Raw genomic sequence first — 18143 nt, 5'->3', positions numbered from 1 at the left:
AAAAAAAAAAAAAAAGTCAGACTGGCAGTGAATGAACAGCTGACAGCAGGGACTCCAGCCCATTGGGTGTCACAGATGCCAACTACCTGTGGTGGGGGCACAGATTAGTCTGGTGAGTCCCTGTAACATGGCCCCAAGTCTCACCCACTTGTCCATGGGGAACAGACCTCAGCATCCATTTCCCAGAGGCCCAGAGTGGGTACATGACTTCCCTAAGAACACACAGCCAGGGCTGGATCAGACCCCACATACCCCTAATCTCTCAGCATGGTCACTTACCAGCTGTGTGACTGTGAAAGTCACTTAATCTCTCAGGGCCTCAGCTGCTTCCTCCGTAAAATGGGATAATAGTAGCAGTCACTCCTACGATTGTCCTGAGGAGTGAATGAAATAAATCAGCACTAATGCCCAGGGCCTGGCCTGGAAGTCAGCTGCTTCTATTCTCAGCACTGTCTTTGTTCTCTGACCCACATCCTTGTGGTAGACAGAATCCTAAGATGCCCCCAAGATTCCTGGCCCCTGGTGTGCACACGCACATCCCACCACTGTTCAACTGAACACAAATCCGGGGACCGGTATGAAGGGATTTTGCAGATGTGATTAAGGTCCCAAATGACTTGACCTTAAGATGAGATTATTGGGGTGGGCCCGACCTAAGCACATGAGCCCTTCAAAATCAGAGAATTTTGCCAAGTGCAGTGGCTTACGCCTGTAATCCTAGCACTTTGGGAGGCCAAGGTGGGAGGATTGCTTAAGCCCAGGAGTTGGAGACCAGCCTGAACAATACAGCGAGACCCCATCTCTTAAAAAATAAGTAAATAAAAGCAGAGCGTTTCCTGGGCTGGTCAATGTAAGGAAACCAGAAACTTGAAGCACGTGGAAGATTTCACTGGTGGGAGGGATTCTCCATTGCTGGCTCTGGAAGTGGAGGGGGCCTCTGGGACCTGACAGCAGAACCCCAAAGTGGACACCTTGATTCTGGCACTTCAAGGAACTGAATTCTGCCACAAACCCTGAGCTTAGCGAAGGCCCCTGAACCCCAGATGAGCGCCACATCTCCAGCCAACATCTCGATTTGGCCCAGTGAGGCCACGGGCAGAGAATCGCATGCCGTGCCTGGACCGCTGACTACAGAAACTGTGAGGTCATAAAAGTGTGCTGTTGTAAGTAGCTATGTTTGTGCTACTTTGTCTTGCAGCAATAGAAAACTAATAACCCTCTTTGGTAGTTCTGTCACAGGCTCTGGGACCTCTTGCCAAGAGGGGATCTTGGTGCCAGGCTGAGGGCAGCCCCAGGCATAGCTGGCACTCTCCAGTGATACGTGGATAGGCACCTTGCTGCTGGCTACTCCTGGCAGGCCTGAGCACCTGCCCAAGAGGCTGTCACAGGTGGAAGGGAAGGCAGAAACTTGATACCCAGCTTCCTGCTCTGGCTGTCCTGGAGTTGGGGGAACCTTGTACCCGGTTGCCCATCCTCCAATCTGATCTATCATCACAACAGAGGAGGAGGCCTGTGGGAGGCCCTGCCATGTGCTGTCCAGCCCACAGCCCCGGGGTGGGTGGCAGTGGGCAGAGGTGGGCACTGATAGTCACAGTGATGCAGGGTGAATCACAGGAGCACCAAATCTGCTTCTCTAGTCCTTTACCCACTTTAAGGAGCCTCTGACAATGTCTGAACCCCCAAACATAAGGTCTGGAAGGAGGCCCCACTAGGGGCCAGGGCCCTGTGCCCAGCCCCCCACCTGCCAATATCCCCCTCCCCAGACCCTCTATCTCCTTCCCTGCACAGCCCTGCTGTCTCTCCAAAAGGGACAATTAGTGGCCTCAGCTTTAATTAGCTAACGATCCCCTTCAGTTCCAATCACTTGAAATGATGATGGAGTGCTGGGGGAGGGGACTGCAGGCCCAGGGACCCTGGGAGCCAAGGAAGAGGCCCTTCAGGCCATTCAGGCTTCTCTGCCTGTCCCAGGCTCGCCCTTCCTTGCAGTCCCAGGCAATGTGCCAAGGAGATCCTGACAGGAAGGGGTGTCCCCAGCCCCCACAGCCTCGTTTGCATCCCTCTTGCAGCAGGAGCTGAGCTCCTGTCGTGGCCTGCCCATCAGATGGGGAGCCCAAGGGACCTGCTTGTCAGCGCTAGAGGCCACTGGCCGGAGACTCTCCACTGCCCCCTCCTTCTTGTCCCCCATAGCCACAGACTCTGGCTCTGCAAATCTGACCTCCACTCCTGACCCCCTGCCTGTGGCCGAGGCCTTGCCACTTAAAGGTTGGGTAGGAAGGACAAGGCAATAGGAAAATCTAGGGTTCCAGCAGAGCTGAGGAAGAGAGGCTGTCGTGAAAATACCGAGTCACAAGATAACGTCAGGTAGGGACAAATATAGTATGGGATGCACCCAGTGCCACAGACAGAAAACGGCTTGGCCTCTTCAACTAGGGAAATCCAGGAAGGTCCCGTGGAGGTGGCGACATCTGGAAAGGAGGTCAAAGTCCCGGCTGCAGGCCCTGAGATGCCTCCTGAGGTCGCTGAGCAAAGCCACACTTGGCATCTCTGACTCAGTTTCTGGGCCTGAGGTCTCAGGCTGGGCCCCTGGCTTCCGGCTGCCATCGCTTGGGTTCCTGAGTGCCCTACTGCCCCCTGCAGAGCTGTTCTTCCATCTCCCAGCTCGCAGTGTGCATGGCCCCGAGACTGAATGCAGCAGACACAGGGTCAAGTCTCCGTTTCAGTACTGAGTCTCCGTGTGAACCTGGGCATCTTCCTTTCCTTCTATGCATCCGTTTCTTCCTCCGTAAACAGGGGCCAACGACAGGGCTCCCTCGTGGGATAACTCAGCGTGAGGCTCAGTGTGGAGGAGATAGAGGGCTTGGCACAGAGCATGGCGCTTAGGAGCCGCTCCGCATGTGACAGTGGGTGTCCTGCCCACAGTTGCGACAGCCTTTCCAGGTTGGAGCTGGGGCCTTCTCCATTCAGCCTAGCCCAGGCTCTGGGCACCCCTGCTCTGAGGTCACGTGTCAGGCTCCAGGCTGGGCACTGGGGGGCATGCATCTCTCCCTGCCAGGGGCCCTTGGGCAGCTTCCTCAGGTGGGGGCCTGTCAGGGGGATCCTGGAAGCCTGAGATGGACCTAAAGGAGGGACACAAGTCTGGGGACACAGCACTCAGGCAGAGGGGACAGCTCGAACAAAGGCTGCGCTGTGAGTATGCCGTGCTGGTAGAGGAGGGACACTCAGGGGAGTGTGAGGGGACCACAGCCAGGAGGCCTCAGAAGCCACAGTGGCCATGGCTACACAGAGGCTGTGGCCGGGAACGGGCAGAACTGCAGCAGCACTGGGGTGGGCAAGGAGAGAGAGACCCCCTTCTCCACTAAGAAAGGGAGAAGGAGGGGCCAGAGCTGGAGACAGGAAAGGGATGGGAATGAGAGGAGGAGGTGAGAAGTCTTTCCAAGGCTGGGTTTGAAATGCAGTGAGTTTCCAGTGCCAGCAGGTGTGGGTAGGACCTGGGACCAGAGCCAAACACCTGGACACAGCATCGGGGGGTGGAGGAAGGGCAGGAGGCAGGGAAGGTGGGACAGGGCGGGCAGAGAGGGAAAGTGGGAGGAAAAACTCTGGGCCAAGGCCTTAGGATTTGGAGACCAGACGGGGTGAGTGAGACTATCTAAGTGTCCCTCAGTCAGGGAGGGTGACCCCGAGGACCTCTGGCTGGGAAACACTAGCACAGACCACAGGGGGAGAAGAGGCACTCAACCATCCATCCTATTGTGTCCTATTTATTAAAAATAAATCAATAAGGGCTGGGCACAGTGGCCCACACCTGTAATCCCAGCACTTTGAGAGGCCGAGGCAGGTGGATCACTGGGAGTTCAAGACCAGTCTGGGCAATATAGCGAGACTCCAGTCTCTACACAATAAAAAAAATTAGCTGGGCATGGTGGGAACACCTGTAGTCCCAGTTACTTTGGAGGCCAAGGTGGGAGGATCACTTAAGCCTAGGAGATCCAGGCCGCAGTGAGGTATGATTGTACCATTGCACTCTCGCTGGGCAACACAACGAGACCTCATCTCTAAAACAACAAAAACACAGTAAAACAAAGAGATACCCAGGTGGGCCTCGATGTTCACCCTGCACTGGTCACAGAGCCTACCTGGCCTTACCTTGGGAGGGCTGGGGCTGCGTGAAGGAGGGCTCTCATGTTTGTCCTCTACAGACTTGTGTGGCTTCAATATTTTAAAACGAGAGAATATTTACATGTTTCTTATATAAAAACAACATTGCTCTAGAGGTTGGGAGGTGACCCCGAGAGGAGTCTGTGCCTGGCGGGGACAAAGCCCACCACGGGGTTCAGAGTGGAGGTGAGGCGTGCAGGAGGGTGGAAAAATGGCCCCCTCTTGTCATCTGGTGGGTTCCGAGCAAAGGAAAGGTGTTTGGGATCCAAGAGTCTGGGCAGGTTTGCCTGGGTGCTGTGCCTGGTGTATGGCCTGGCGCTGAGAGATACTTCACGCAGGGTATCTCCATGAGCTGATCACAGTCGTCACCTGAGTTTATCATATGCATCCCCTGTCCTGGGCTCCCGAAGACACCTTGGGCTACCTGGAGGTGAAGAACAGGGGCTGCCATAGGACAGACTTTGCATTTAGTGGAGTAGGGGCCTGTGGAGGCAGCACCTGACCAGATGGGAGAGGCCACTCCCAGGTGGCCCTGAAGGATGGTTGGCAATTGGCCACTGTAAGAGCGGATGGAGGAAGGGTGTTCCAGGCAGCTGGAACAGCAAGTGCTAAGGCCTGAGGGATGAGAGAGCCAGCCATGTTCTGGGAAATGGAAACAGAGTGAAAAAGGGAGGTATAGGGGGAGGTATGGGGGCAGGCAGGCAGAGAGGGACAAAGACAGAGAAGAGCCAGGAGGAGGCCCTGCCACACTAGGTGCCTGAGCTCCACCGTGAGGGGTGAGGAGGGGTTCCAGCGTGGAGGCCAGAGTGGAGGCCAGGGCAGCAGTCCAGGCTGGAGTGGGCCTAGTGTGGGGTCAGGACCTAGCAAAGGAGCTCAGCCAGAGGTCTGGACAGCAGGGAGGAAGCCAGGCCAGGAGGGCCGGGGAGTGTGGGGAGGTGATAGGCCAGGCCAGGGAGCCCAAGGGCTGCCTTTGAGGCACAGGAAAGCCAGTGGAGAACAGAGTTCAGCTGTCCCCCGCACCGCCCTGCCAGAGGCAGGCCTCACTGGAGGCTCAGGTAGAACCAACGGGCAGCCAGTCACCCCACCTGGTCACAGCAGTGGGGAGAAGTGGAGGCCCAGGGCAGAGTGGTGGGGTACTGGGCTTTTGGGGGTCTCTCAGTTAGGCTGTGGGCCCCGAGATTTCCAAGACGAACCTGAGTCAGCACTGTGGCGGCCGCGGCGGCTCCGGCCTTCCTTCACCCCCTCCCTCCCACCCCGGCCACTTGGGAGAGTCATTTCATTTCTCAAATTAAAAATCCATTTTGTGTTGTGAATAATAGATGGAATGAGCCCTGAGAGGCCGGGTGGAGGACAGGAAACTGGTTGGGGGCGTGTTTTTAGGGCTCAGAAGATACCACAGGTCTGCAGGGGAGGAGTGGGGCCTGGTTGCACAGGGTGGAGGCTGGCAGGGCACGTTCTGGAGCTGACACCCCGCTGCAGCACACTGAGGCAGGGAAAGGGGTTCATCCCCACCCACATGCAGGCCGCAGGAGAGAAGCGGGTCTGACCACAAGTGGGCTCTAGGCAGGGCCAGGCCTGGCATTTGGGTGGGCAGCCCTACCTCAGATCAAGGCACTTACCAGCCCACTTGGTGAATGTGCAACAGATGCAAGCTGTTGGTGAGAGCACGCTGTCCCCAGGGAGAGCTCCATGCCCAGAACCTAAACCAAGTGATGCCCTGTTCGGCAGCGTGGCTGAGATCTACCCTTGGTCAGGGAGGAGACAGACAGTCAGGTTCTGAACCCCTCATCTCTGCCCCTTGCATCCCCTCAGGCCTTTTCTCTTCAAGGCAGCTCTGGCGGCATTCTACTGCTCCCTGAAGCTGGGCACCCAGCTGCCTCACTCATGGCTTGGCTGGGTTTAGCTGGGCACTGCTGTGGCCTGTCATTCTCTTGCTCATGAGTCATGGGGTCACCTTGGTAATATAGGGATAGGAAGAGATCTCCCAAGAGAGTGAGCAAGCTACAGGTCAGATCACTGGTGCCCTACTCCCCTAGAGCACCAGATTCCCTTACAGAGAAGGCGCCGGAGAATCAAGGAGGTGGGCCTCCGACCTCTCTTTATTGGCAGTCTGTGCGGGGTGGCCAGGACTGAGGGGTCAGAGGGCCAATTCCAAGTCAACTCCTGTAGGTCCTGGTTGCTACTCTCAGCCCGGGCCTGGGGGATGAGATGAGAACAGAAAAGGTGAGATGGAGCCAGGCAGGTCGCCTGACAGGGAGTCGGGAGGCCCATGAACAGATCAATAGCAGCTGAGTCTGGGAGAGGGTGGCTGGAAGGGGGGTCCCAGAGCTGACCTGGGAGGGAAGAGGAAGGGACAACGGAGGGAAAAAGGAGGGAGGAGAGACTGAGGGCCTGGGACTGCCCCCACCCCAGCACCGTGACTGGAGCAGAAGAGTCCCTAGGGAAGCATGTTTGCCTCTGTGCCTTTCTGTCGGAAGAGTCGGCTCTCTGAGACAATATCCATTTTTATATTTCTTGGAAATTTCACGGCATTCATTTCGGGGAAAATAAAAGCTGTCATTGCTGGAGAAATGATACCAATCAGGGCCTGAAAAGGCTGGAAAATTATCCTCCTGGAGACGGGAACATTGAGGGAAAAATGCAGATTAAAAGCACAAAGAGCCACTTTGCCACCTCCCTGCCCTCCCCTCCCCCCTTCATGGAATCACCACATTATAAGTAATTCCATGTTTCCTCCTTAGAATTAATAGGACCCAAGAAGGATGCCTGGGGAAGAGGATGACCCTGGGGTGGCCAGAGATGGAGGCAGGGTATCCAGAGTGGGGGCTTAGAGATGGAGAGATGAACAGGCAGGGGAGAGGCAAGACAGGGACAGAGGCCGGCACTCAGGGCCAGGGCTCAGGAGCTGGGCAGATGCACAGCCCCCAAGGAGGGGAACAGGATGATGGATAGTTTATCAGAGTCCCTACCTTGTCGTGATTTTTATCAGATGGCTCTCCATGGCTCTCACACATTGTTTAGGCCAATCCTACAGGCTGGAGTCGGCAGACCTGGGAGGGCTGATGCTTTGTGGGGGTCCCCTGCTAGAGACACCAGAGGTCGGTAGGGTAGAGAAAGCAGAGATTCCAGAAACAGTATCAGTCTTCCAAGGAGCCCCAAGTTCTCTGTGTCCCATGAGGGCCAGGCTGTCTGACCAAGGCAGGGAGGCAGGTAGAAGAGGGCTCTGCCTCCAGGCAGTGGAGATCCCGCATTGAAAAAGCCAGTTCGGCCGGGCGTGGTGGCTCACGCCTGTAATCCCAGCACTTTGGGAGGCTGAGACGGGCAGATCACGAGGTCAGGAGATCGAGACCATCCTGGCTAACACGGTGAAACCCCGTCTCTACTAAAAAATACAAAAAACTAGCCGGGCGAGGTGGCGGGCACCTATAGTCCCAGCTACTCGGGAGGCTGAGGCAGGAGAATGGGGTGAATCCGGGAGGCGGAGCTTGCAGTGAGCTGAGATCCGGCCACTGCACTCCAGCCTGGGTGACAGAGGGAGACTCCGTCTCAAAAAAAAAAAGAAAAGAAAGAAAAAGCCAGTTCACCTGGAAGAAGGCAGGGGGTGGGTAAATTCAGAGTCCCGGCACCCAGCCTGCCCTCCCATCAGTCCACATACCAGGGTCTTGAGGCTCAGGGCTTGTCTGAGGCCGGAGGCTGCTGGCCAGAGGAGGCAGGCTCCAGCCCTCCCTGGCTCCAGCAGGGAGACTTCGCTCATTCTTCTCTTGGCCTTTTCTTCCTACCTGGGCCAGGGACTTCCTGAGCCATGGTGCCAGGGCCAGCCACGGCTGGGGAGGATGGGGAAGGGGGCTGCAAGCCCTCTTCTTGCAGGAGTCCCCACTGAGCTCCCTTCACCAGGGGCTAGGCGAAGGGAGCGAGGCCAACCAGAAGCCGTGGTGGAGAGCCGATCCAGGACAGGGGTTCCAAGGAGGACAAAGAAGCCGGTAGTGAAGGTGCGCTCTGCGCCAGGGACTGTGCCGGCAGACACAGGCACTACTGACGCCGCCTCCAGCCCTTCAGAGGAGTACTTGGCCCGTCATCTCCAGCTCCAGCTCCTTTTCTTCCTACCTGGGCCAGGGACTTCCTGAGCCGTGATGCCAGGGCTAGCCACGGCTGGAGAGGATGGGGAAGGGGGCTGCAAGCCCTCTTCTTGCAGGGGTCCCCACTGAGCTCCCTTCACCAGGGGCTAGTGGGCGGCTGGGAGTGGGGACACTGGATCGGAGGGAACCCCTCACGGCAGTACTCGCTGCCCTCACTCGTCTTGGAACGCGGCTGGACCCGGAGTCCCAGACCGCAGCCCGCGCACGACCCCCGGGAACCCGTCTCCGCGGGCCGCCGACCCACGTCCGCGCTGCGGCCCCGCTGCCAGGTGGCCCGAGAGACGCAGGAGGAAGGAGGGGCGCGCGGGGCGGGCGGAGGAGGGTGGAGCCGCCCGCGCGCCCCCTCCCTCGGGCCGGCAGGCGGGCGGCGCGGCGGGCTCGGCGCGGCGGCAGAGGAGGCGGCGGGCGCTGGGAGACACCGGACTCCGGCTCAGCTCCACTCCGCTCCGGCTCAGGCCCCTGCTCGGGCCCGACCCGCTCTGTCACCGCCGGCTCGGGCGCGCACCTGCCGGGTAAGTGGCGCCCGAGTCCCTGTCGCTGAGGCCACCATCGCGGCCACCTCCGTCGCCGCCGCCGCCACTGCGCGGAGCCTCCCGGCTTTGTCTGCGTCCTCTCGGCTGCGGCTCCGGCTGCGGCTGCGGCTGTGGCTCCCGGGCTCGGCTCTCGGGCTCCGCGGACTGCGCGGCACAGCGTCAGGGCTCGGGGCTCGCCGGCCAGCTCGCTCCCCGCCGGGGGTGAAACTTCGCCCAAGTTTGGGTTCTGGGGAGAACCTGTTGAAGCCGGGAGTGGCTCGGGGCGGGGACAGAGATGGTGGGAGTGGGGGGAGGGCACCCGTCTCGGCTTCTCCATCAGGGCCGTCCAGGGGTGGGTTGTGTGTTCGCCACCCTGGGGCGTTGGCGCGCGCCTCTAGGGAAGGGGCGAGTGGGCCGTCGGGCCACCGAGCAGAAGGAGCCAGCGAGCGGGATTGGCGTGGTCAACCCCGCGGACTTCCACGAGGACAAAGTTTGGTTCTTTGGCCGCTTTGCCGAGCGTCTGGGTCCAGAGCGGAGAGCTGAAAGTGCCGCATAGACGCGCCCCTGACTGCACCTCCTCACTCCAGCCTCCGCTCCTTCCCCCACCCCACCCGGCCTTGGCTGGGGCAGGTCGTGGGAAAGAAAGGCGAAGGGAAGAGGGACGACCTTTCAATGAAGGCCCACTACGTGCCAGGCCCCTTGCCTGGCGCCTCTTGCTTCCAATAAGAGCCCTCCCAACCCTGCGGCTCTCAAGCCTGCGCAGGGAGGGGACAGGGGAGAAGACTACACTGTGCACGCGGGGGTGGTGGCCCCGCCGAGCCCTCCTAATCCCTGGTTTCCGCAGTGAATGAGGCCCAAGGCTGGGGCCTCTGCACCCAGGCCTGTGTGCCTCCTCGCGGTGCCCCTGAGCCCCATCCGGCTGCGGCGCCTCCAGAGCCAGCTTCTGCCCTTCCCGCAGCTGCGGCCCCGGGGCCATGCGGAGGCCCACGAGGAGGCCGGCGGCCACGCGCATCCCGTAGCCCAGGTGGCCCAGGGCTGCACCGCGGCGGCCTCGGCGCCATGGAGCCCCCGTATTCGCTGACAGCGCACTACGATGAGTTCCAAGAGGTCAAGTACGTGAGCCGCTGCGGTGCGGGGGGCGCGCGCGGGGCCTCCCTGCCCCCGGGCTTCCCGTTGGGTGCTGCGCGCAGCGCCACCGGGGCGCGGTCCGGACTGCCGCGCTGGAACCGACGCGAGGTGTGCCTGCTGTCGGGGCTGGTGTTCGCCGCCGGCCTCTGCGCCATCCTGGCGGCTATGCTGGCTCTCAAGTACCTGGGCCCGGTCGCTGCCGGCGGCGGCGCCTGTCCCGAGGGCTGCCCTGAGCGCAAGGCCTTCGCGCGTGCCGCTCGCTTCCTAGCCGCCAACCTGGACGCCAGCATCGACCCATGCCAAGACTTCTACTCGTTCGCCTGCGGTGGCTGGCTGCGGCGCCATGCCATCCCCGACGACAAGCTCACCTATGGCACCATCGCGGCCATCGGCGAGCAGAACGAGGAGCGCCTGCGGCGCCTGCTGGCGCGGCCCGGGGGTGGGCCCGGCGGCGCGGCCCAGCGCAAGGTGCGCGCCTTCTTCCGCTCCTGCCTAGACATGCACGAGATCGAGCGACTGGGCCCGCGGCCCATGCTGGAGGTAATCGAGGACTGCGGGGGCTGGGACTTGGGCGGCGCAGAGGAGCGTCCGGGGGTCGCTGCGCGATGGGACCTCAACCGGCTGCTGTACAAGGCGCAGGGCGTGTACAGCGCCGCCGCGCTCTTCTCGCTCACGGTCAGCCTGGACGACAGGAACTCCTCGCGCTACGTCATCCGCGTGAGTGCCCTCCCCACCACCCGAGCGCCCTGCCGGCGGCCGCGGATCCGGGGCGCAGTGGCTTTGCCCAGGGGTCCCTGTGCGCGGGAGGCGGGTGCGTGAGAGGAGAGGAGGGGAGAGGCGAGCAGGAGAGGGGAGGGGAGGGGAACGCACCGCGGCAGAGCGCGGGAGGAGGGCGCAAGTAATTTCCCTGGGGGTAATTGCGGTGTTTAGAGGAGCCGCGGGAGCCGCAATTTCCCAGCCCTCTGGCAGGCTGTGAGGGCCAGGAGGGAGGGGCGCGCCGGCGGGCTGGGTTGACATCTCCGCAAGGGCTGGAGCTGGCCCCGAAACTAGGGGTCCCAACTGTCAGTGGGGGAACTAGGAATGCCCCTGACAGATAAGGAAAGTGCAGACGTACAGGGGTAAGATTGGGCGCCCGTAGGCTGGGACAGTCAGGGATGGGGCTTTGGCCATCTCGTCCTGGTGGAAAGAGGGGCTGGGGTCTGCGTGCTTCTGGGACTGTACTCATGGATGTCTGGTTGCTCTCTGGGCATTGGAGTGGGAATTCCCTTTGTTTAGGGAACCTGAGGTGTGGACCTCTGACCTCTGGACCCTGTCTCCCTCCCCAGATTGACCAGGATGGGCTCACCCTGCCAGAGAGGACCCTGTACCTAGCTCAGGATGAGGAGAGTGAGAAGGTGCTGGGGCATGGGATGGGGAGGCAGGGAAGGCCTGGGGCCCCAGGAGGGGTGGATCCAGGCTAGGCCTGTCTCTGTCCCTGGATGAGCCCCCTCCCCTGGTGCAGATTCTGGCAGCATACAGGGTGTTCATGGAGCGAGTGCTCAGCCTCCTGGGTGCGGATGCTGTGGAACAGAAGGCCCAGGAGATCCTGCAGGTGGAGCAGCGACTGGCCAACGTGAGCAGACCCGGGCTGGTGGCTGCCCTGGACTTGAGAGAAGGCATCATGGAGCACGGCTGGGTCAGCTGTGATCTCTCCCAACAGATCACTGTGTCAGAGTATGATGACCTACGGCGAGATGTCAGCTCCATGTACAACAAGGTGACGCTGGGGCAGCTGCAGAAGATCACCCCCCATGTGAGTGTGGCCCAGTCCTCGTGGGCAGGCAGGGTTGGGGGCAATGCTGCTGCTGGGACTACAGGGTCATCTCTCCCCAGAGATGGGCAAACCCTTCCTTGGCCATGGACTCTTATGTCCCCTTGCTGCCTCTCTCTGCCCCTCTCCCTGTCTTCTGTGGCCCCTGCCACCCCCAGCCTCACTGTCCTTGTCCTTGGCCTCACAGTTGCGGTGGAAGTGGCTGCTAGACCAGATCTTCCAGGAGGACTTCTCAGAGGAAGAGGAGGTGGTGCTGCTGGCGACAGACTACATGCAGCAGGTGTCCCAGCTCATCCGCTCCACACCCCGCCGGTATGGCTGCAGATCTGGCATTTTCTGCCCAGCGGCCACTAGATCCTTGCCCTGCATGCTGGACCTATCTGCTGGGTGGGCTTTACATTTTCTGCTCTGCATATCTGGGATGACCCCTTGTCCCTTCTTTGTGGGGTTGTCTGGGTCCTGGGTCCAGCCGCAGGTTGGGGGGCACAGGTGGGGGTGGTGCCCTTGGTGGCCACATGCATGTCCGTCTGGACACCCACTGGCTTCACCTGGCCCCCAGGGTCCTGCACAACTACCTGGTGTGGCGCGTGGTGGTGGTCCTGAGTGAGCATCTGTCCCCGCCATTCCGTGAGGCGCTGCACGAGCTGGCACGGGAGATGGAGGGCAGCGACAAGCCACAGGAGCTGGCCCGGGTCTGCCTGGGCCAGGCCAACCGCCACTTTGGCATGGCGCTTGGTGCCCTCTTTGTACACGAGCACTTCTCAGCTGCCAGCAAAGCCAAGGTGGGCTGCCCTTGTTTGGGTGGGGAGGATGGTGCTGAACTGAGGGTGAAGCCCTCCCGAGGCCATGGTCCTAACATAGGGAGCCCCACATGTCCCCCTGCAGGCAGGGGGACCAGGCCCTGCTAAGTACTCAGCTGATTCTGAGGCTCCAGGCTACTCCTCCACAGGCCTCCTCCTCCAGGAAGCTCATGTGGACTATCAACTGCAGGTGGACCTCCCTGCCAGGCCCCAGCCCTCCTTCTCAGGCACGCGCGGGAGGCGTGGCCTTAGGGATGTCCGTGGTCATTGCGGGGGCAGTTTCCTCTTCTGTCTTGTGAGCCCTCGAGGGTGCAGGGCCTGGATCCCCACCTCCAAAGTATCCTCTTGGTGTTCAGAACTGAGGTTTGGGCTTAGAAAGTGGTGCTTAAAGACAGGGGTACCCCTCCTGCCAGGAGTGATGGACCAGAGTGAAAGGCTGCTGGGTTGACCCTTGCTCCCTGACCTCTGACCCTGCAGGTGCAGCAGCTGGTAGAAGACATCAAGTACATCCTGGGCCAGCGGCTGGACGAGCTGGACTGGATGGATGCTGAGACCAGGGCTGCCGCTCGGGCCAAGGTGAGGGGACCCTGTGCCATTGGTTGGTCCTATATACATTGAGCACCTACTGTGTGCCAGTGAAAGAGAACAAAAGGGGCAAAAAGGGCTTCATAGAGTTGACTAGGCCTGCCTCCCCAACTGTGAAGCCCACTCCCAGGCTGGCCTAGTGTTCCCTTCCTTGGTGAGTAGGATGGGGTGGAGGCTGTCTCCTGAAGCCCCGTGCCACCCTCACCTGCCCTCGGCCTGCAGCTCCAGTACATGATGGTGATGGTCGGCTACCCAGACTTCCTGCTGAAACCTGATGCTGTGGACAAGGAATATGAGGTGGGCCCTGACCCTGCCTGCCCTGCCCATCCACAGCCCCTATACTAACGGCACTCAGGAGGGCAGGTGGCCTGCATGGCCAGGATGTCGCCCAGTCTGCAGGTAGCCCTGCCCTTGTCTGTGGCTGAGTGCCGCCCATGCCTCCTGCAGTTTGAGGTCCACGAGAAGACCTACTTCAAGAACATCTTGAACAGCATCCGGTTCAGCATCCAGCTTTCAGTTAAGAAGATTCGGCAGGAGGTGGACAAGTCCACGTGGGTACCTGGTCCAGAGCTGGGAGTCAGAGAAGGTTGTGGGGAAAGGGCAGGAGCTGGTGGGGCAAATCATCTCACAGCCATGCAGATATGGGGGGGGCACACAGGCCAGCACAGAGCATGGGGTGGAGGCTGGCAGAGTGACCCCCAGACTGTCAGGAGATGGCTGATGAGGAAGCTGTGATGTGAGGGTAGTGGGGGAGGGAGTGTGTGCCCCCCATTCACCCCAGCCTCCCTCCACAGGTGGCTACTCCCGCCACAGGCGCTCAATGCCTACTATCTACCCAACAAGAACCAAATGGGTAAGGGGATGTGTCCCTACACTGGGCGGGGCAGGGTCTAAAAGTGGGTGTGTCTCCCACTGAGCACCCCCTTCTTGTAGTGTTCCCCGCGGGCATCCTGCAGCCCACCCTGTATGACCCTGACTTCCCACAGTGAGTACATAGCTTGCCCCGTTTGTGGCTGAGGGCAGGGCTGGCATGCAGACCTTGTCTACCAGGTGTGTGTCGGTGTACTGTGGCTCCAATCGCCCCAGACCCAGCTGGGTTCAGGAGTCAGGACAGCTGTGGACCCTGGCTCCCCACTGCATCCTTGGTTATTTAGAAAAATGTGTAGGTTTGTTATTTGTAACTTCCTGGGGTCTTCCTTACTTGTTTGAGGCTCATTTCGATGTTTCAAAGGTGGCGCAACACTAACGATGAGGTAGGAGGCCAGACCCCCTCGTGGGTGCCTCCGTTTCCCTCCTGTCTCCTCCAGCCCTGTTTCACCGCCCAGCCAGCTCTGTTAGATGGGATTTCCTAAAAGCGGCTGGATAGGTTCCACTGGCATTCACACAGCCCATGAGGAAGCTGAGGCACAAGTGCCCCTAGACCACACGGATGCCTCTGTGGCCTCCCTGGGCCACCTCCTGGCCTGCCCAGGGGACATCCGGGGCCTGGGCAGCAGCATGGGGCTCTCAGAGGGTGCTGAGGGCTAGGGCCTGATGCTGCTGCTGTGGGCCCAGGTCTCTCAACTACGGGGGCATCGGTACCATCATTGGACATGAGCTGACCCACGGCTACGACGACTGGGGTGAGGCCTGCTGGGGCCCGAGGGGATGGCTGGGAGGGGGCAGGACAGGCAGTGGAGAGGCAGGGTAGGGGATGGGCTAACTGGGGCTGGTGGGTGGGAAGGGGAGGGCGCTCAGGGTGAGGGTGGGTCTCATCCTGCTGCACTGCCCACAGGGGGCCAGTATGACCGCTCAGGGAACCTGCTGCACTGGTGGACTGAGGCCTCCTACACCCACTTCCTGCGAAAGGCCGAGTGCATCGTCCGTCTCTATGACAATTTCACTGTCTACAACCAGCGGGTGAGACCCCCCACCTGCCCCTTGTGCCCCTCGGGCCTGGTGGGGCATGGGCTGGGAGCATCACGCATACCCTTGTGCACATGCACATGTCTAAACAAAACCTGTGCCCAGGTCCCTGCACACACACTTGGTTCCCGCACACTCATGTGGACACATAATGAGTGTCTGTAGACTTACGGAGGACAAGGGGTTTAGGGGGAAGGAGTAGAGTTGGAGCCCCCCCTCAAACTCTCTGGGCAAGGGAAGGAGAGGGGTGGTGGGAATTAGGGGCTGGGGCCCAAGGTATCAATGCCCGAGGGAGGCCAGCTGGGCCCCAAGCAGCCCCCTGTCCTCTTCCCTTCCCGGCAGGTGAACGGGAAACACACGCTTGGGGAGAACATCGCAGATATGGGTGGCCTCAAGCTGGCCTACCACGTGAGCCGCCTGCCTGCGCTCCACCCCAGCTGCGGGAGGGGCGGGGGCTGATGAGGACTCCAGATGAGGGACAGAGCTGCCTCTCCCTGCCCACCCTGCTGAGCTCTGGCCTGGGGTGGGGCAGGGCATGTGCTGGGGACATGGTCCACTGGAAGAGGAAGGATTCACAGGCCTGCCTTCACAGGGAGAGCAGGGAGGGCTACCTGGATGGAGGACAGAGAGGAAGCAGTGCCCAGGGTGGGTGGACATAGCAGGTCCATGCTCTCTCTGTCCCCAGGCCTATCAGAAGTGGGTGCGGGAGCACGGCCCAGAGCACCCACTGCCCCGGCTCAAGTACACACACGACCAGCTCTTCTTCATTGCCTTTGCCCAGGTGGACGGGGTGGGGGATTGGACTGGGAGCCTTGGGGTGGGGACACAGCATCCGGGGTCAGTCCCAGCTCTGCCTTGCCCAGGCCTCGCATGGCCAGCCTGTCTCTCATCACCTGTCCCCTCAGAGGTGATGGCCCTGTGGTGCTGAGGGGGCCTATGGCATTGCGTCCTGGGTGGGGGGCTAGGGGTTGGATGCCTGGCTTCATCTCCCCCTCCTCCCCTCCACCCGGCTCCTGGACCCAGAACTGGTGCATCAAGCGGCGGTCTCAGTCCATCTACCTTCAGGTGCTGACCGACAAGCATGCCCCTGAGCACTACAGGTATGCCCAGCTGCCCGCCTGGCCTCGTCAGCTCCTTGTGTTTGGGGTGGGATCGGGAGCACGGGAAGGAATAAAACTCACTCGTTTGCTGGGGTTGGGGTGGTTGCAGGGCCCCTCACTGTGTGGGTCTCTCCCCACCCCAGGGTTCTGGGCAGCGTGTCCCAGTTTGAGGAGTTTGGCCGGGCTTTCCACTGTCCCAAGGACACGCCCATGAACCCTGCCCACAAGTGTTCCGTGTGGTGAGCCTGGCTGCCCGCCTGCACGCCCCCACTGCCCCCGCACGAATCACCTCCTGCCGGCTACCGGGGCAGGCATGCACCCGGTGCCAGCCCCGCTCTGGGCACCACCTGCCTTCCAGCCCCTCCAGGACCCGGACTCCCTGCTGCCCCTCACTTCAGGAGGGGCCTGGAGCAGGGATGAGGCTGGACTTCCGGGGGCTGTGGGGGAAATATGCTGGGGTCCCCAGACTCTGCTCTAAGAGGGCCAGACCCCTCTGCCAGGCTGGATTGTACAGACCCACCTTCGCTGTGTTCTTGCTGCAAAGTCTGGTCAATAAATCACTGTATGGTTGCCTTGGCCTCTTCACGGGTCCCCAGGGCAGGCGGAGCTGGAGATAGCCGTCTGCAGGGAGGCTAGGGCACTTAGCACAACCGGGACCCTGGAGAGGACCTTCTTGTCTACTGGTTGCCCTGGCTCAGCCGCCTGTGTCTAGCCCTCCTGGACTCTTCTATCTTTTCCACCAACCGGCAATACTTCCCTGGCCCAGCCGCCCTCCCCCAAAGCCTTGCCTGGGACTTCCTGCCCAGTTCTGGGGCACCCCTAATTCAGTCTCATGGCCTGGTGACCCACATTCCAGGGTGATGCTGGGACTTATGTCCCCTGCAAGTCTGAAGTAGGAGAAGCTTCTGCCTTGTCTCAGCCTGGCCCTTGGCCTCAGCCTCTCTAGAAAGAGGATAGTGACCCACACTTACATGGAGGTGGGGCCGGCCCACAGGACATCTCAGCCTCTCCTCCAGTGTGGAGGCAGGCTCCTGGGGCGCAGAAAGCAGAGGACTGGTAGGAATGATAGGCTCCTGGCATGAGGAGGGTGGACAGAGGCAGGGAGTGCTGCCCAGGCTGGAGGCTGCCGACTGGCCCTGCCCGATCGTGGAGGGGCGGCAGGGGGAGGGGGAATTCTCCTATCGGGCGGCCCCACTCAGGGATCCCGAGTCTGCACTGAGGGGGACCAGCAGGCGCCTGCCCTTCCTCCCAGGTCTGCTTTTCTTCCTTCGGGGTGGCCTAGAGGGGTTAACCCGTCCCTGGGCACCACCCAGTGTGGCCATCCTCATCTCTTGAATGGAAGTGGTGAATTTCTTGCCAGCCCAGCTCTTGTCGTTCTGCTCAGACAACGCCTGCCTGCACCCTGTCCCCAGCCTTCAGACACCTTTAAGAAGTCCTTGTCATCTGAGCCTTGGGCAGGACAGCCATGCGTGGTCCTGCAGAGGAGGCTGGAACTGAGAAGGATACCCACAGGAGTGGCCAATCCGGGATGGGGCAGGGCCCTTCCTCCCAGTCTGCAGGAGGCTGACACTGGGTTCCGATGTGTCAGGGAAGACGGCAGAGGCTCAGTCCTGGGCACCAAGCCGGGCTCAGAGCTGCCTGTCAAGGGCTCCTTTACCGCGTGCTCCTTGGAGGACCCCAGGCCCCATGCAGGTGCTGTTTCCAGACCTTTCCTCCTGAGCTGGGCACACACGTGTCCCTTGGGCAGCTGGAGCAGAAAAACAGTCCTCTTCCTGCCACCCTCCTGGGTGGGGCCTGGTGTCTGGGACCCTCCATACTCCGAGACCCACCCCGTCCCTCTGACCTGGGATCCTGGTTGGAACTGGAATCTGCAGGCCCAGCCCTCTTGCCCTCACCCCAGACTCCTCCAGTTTCCCAGCTTTACCCATGATCAATCCCTCCTGTGTCCACACCAGCTTAGGGGAGGCCTCAGCATCAGGGGAGCCTGTAGGGTGAGCAGCCAGCAAAACCAG

The 18143-nt window shown here is 60.8% G+C and overlaps 1 protein-coding gene and 1 long non-coding RNA gene across 3 annotated transcripts; one reads left to right on the top strand and one right to left on the bottom strand.

The window, feature by feature from the left end:
* Positions 1-252: 252 nt before the first annotated feature.
* Positions 253-6350, bottom strand: LOC144333525 (uncharacterized). 2 transcript variants are annotated; one of them, XR_013402235.1, is made up of 3 exons: positions 6210-6348; positions 5775-5900; positions 253-374 (listed from the first exon to the last, which is right to left on the bottom strand). It is a non-coding gene; the product is annotated as an uncharacterized LOC144333525 (long non-coding RNA). The 2 variants fall into 2 exon arrangements; XR_013402236.1 differs by lacking the exon at positions 253-374 and adding an exon at positions 4441-4579 and having other exon boundaries at positions 5775-5895; positions 6210-6350.
* On the top strand, positions 6245-16701 carry ECEL1 (endothelin converting enzyme like 1). The gene is made up of 18 exons (XM_077957899.1): positions 6245-8803; positions 9762-10648; positions 11257-11325; positions 11433-11543; positions 11631-11723; positions 11929-12053; positions 12301-12523; positions 13019-13117; positions 13349-13423; positions 13574-13677; positions 13921-13979; positions 14060-14111; positions 14681-14748; positions 14901-15025; positions 15374-15439; positions 15717-15812; positions 16055-16131; positions 16275-16701. The coding sequence occupies exons 1-18, from the start codon at positions 8314-8316 to the stop codon at positions 16372-16374; spliced, it is 2919 nt and encodes a 972-aa protein (XP_077814025.1). The 5' UTR covers positions 6245-8313; the 3' UTR covers positions 16375-16701.
* The last annotated feature ends 1442 nt before the right edge of the window (positions 16702-18143 follow it).

The sequence above is a fragment of the Macaca mulatta genome, chromosome 12 (genome assembly GCF_049350105.2).
Source record: "Macaca mulatta isolate MMU2019108-1 chromosome 12, T2T-MMU8v2.0, whole genome shotgun sequence".
NCBI classification, from domain to species: Eukaryota; Metazoa; Chordata; class Mammalia; order Primates; family Cercopithecidae; genus Macaca; species Macaca mulatta.
This window is presented reverse-complemented; position numbering and strand designations above follow the sequence as displayed.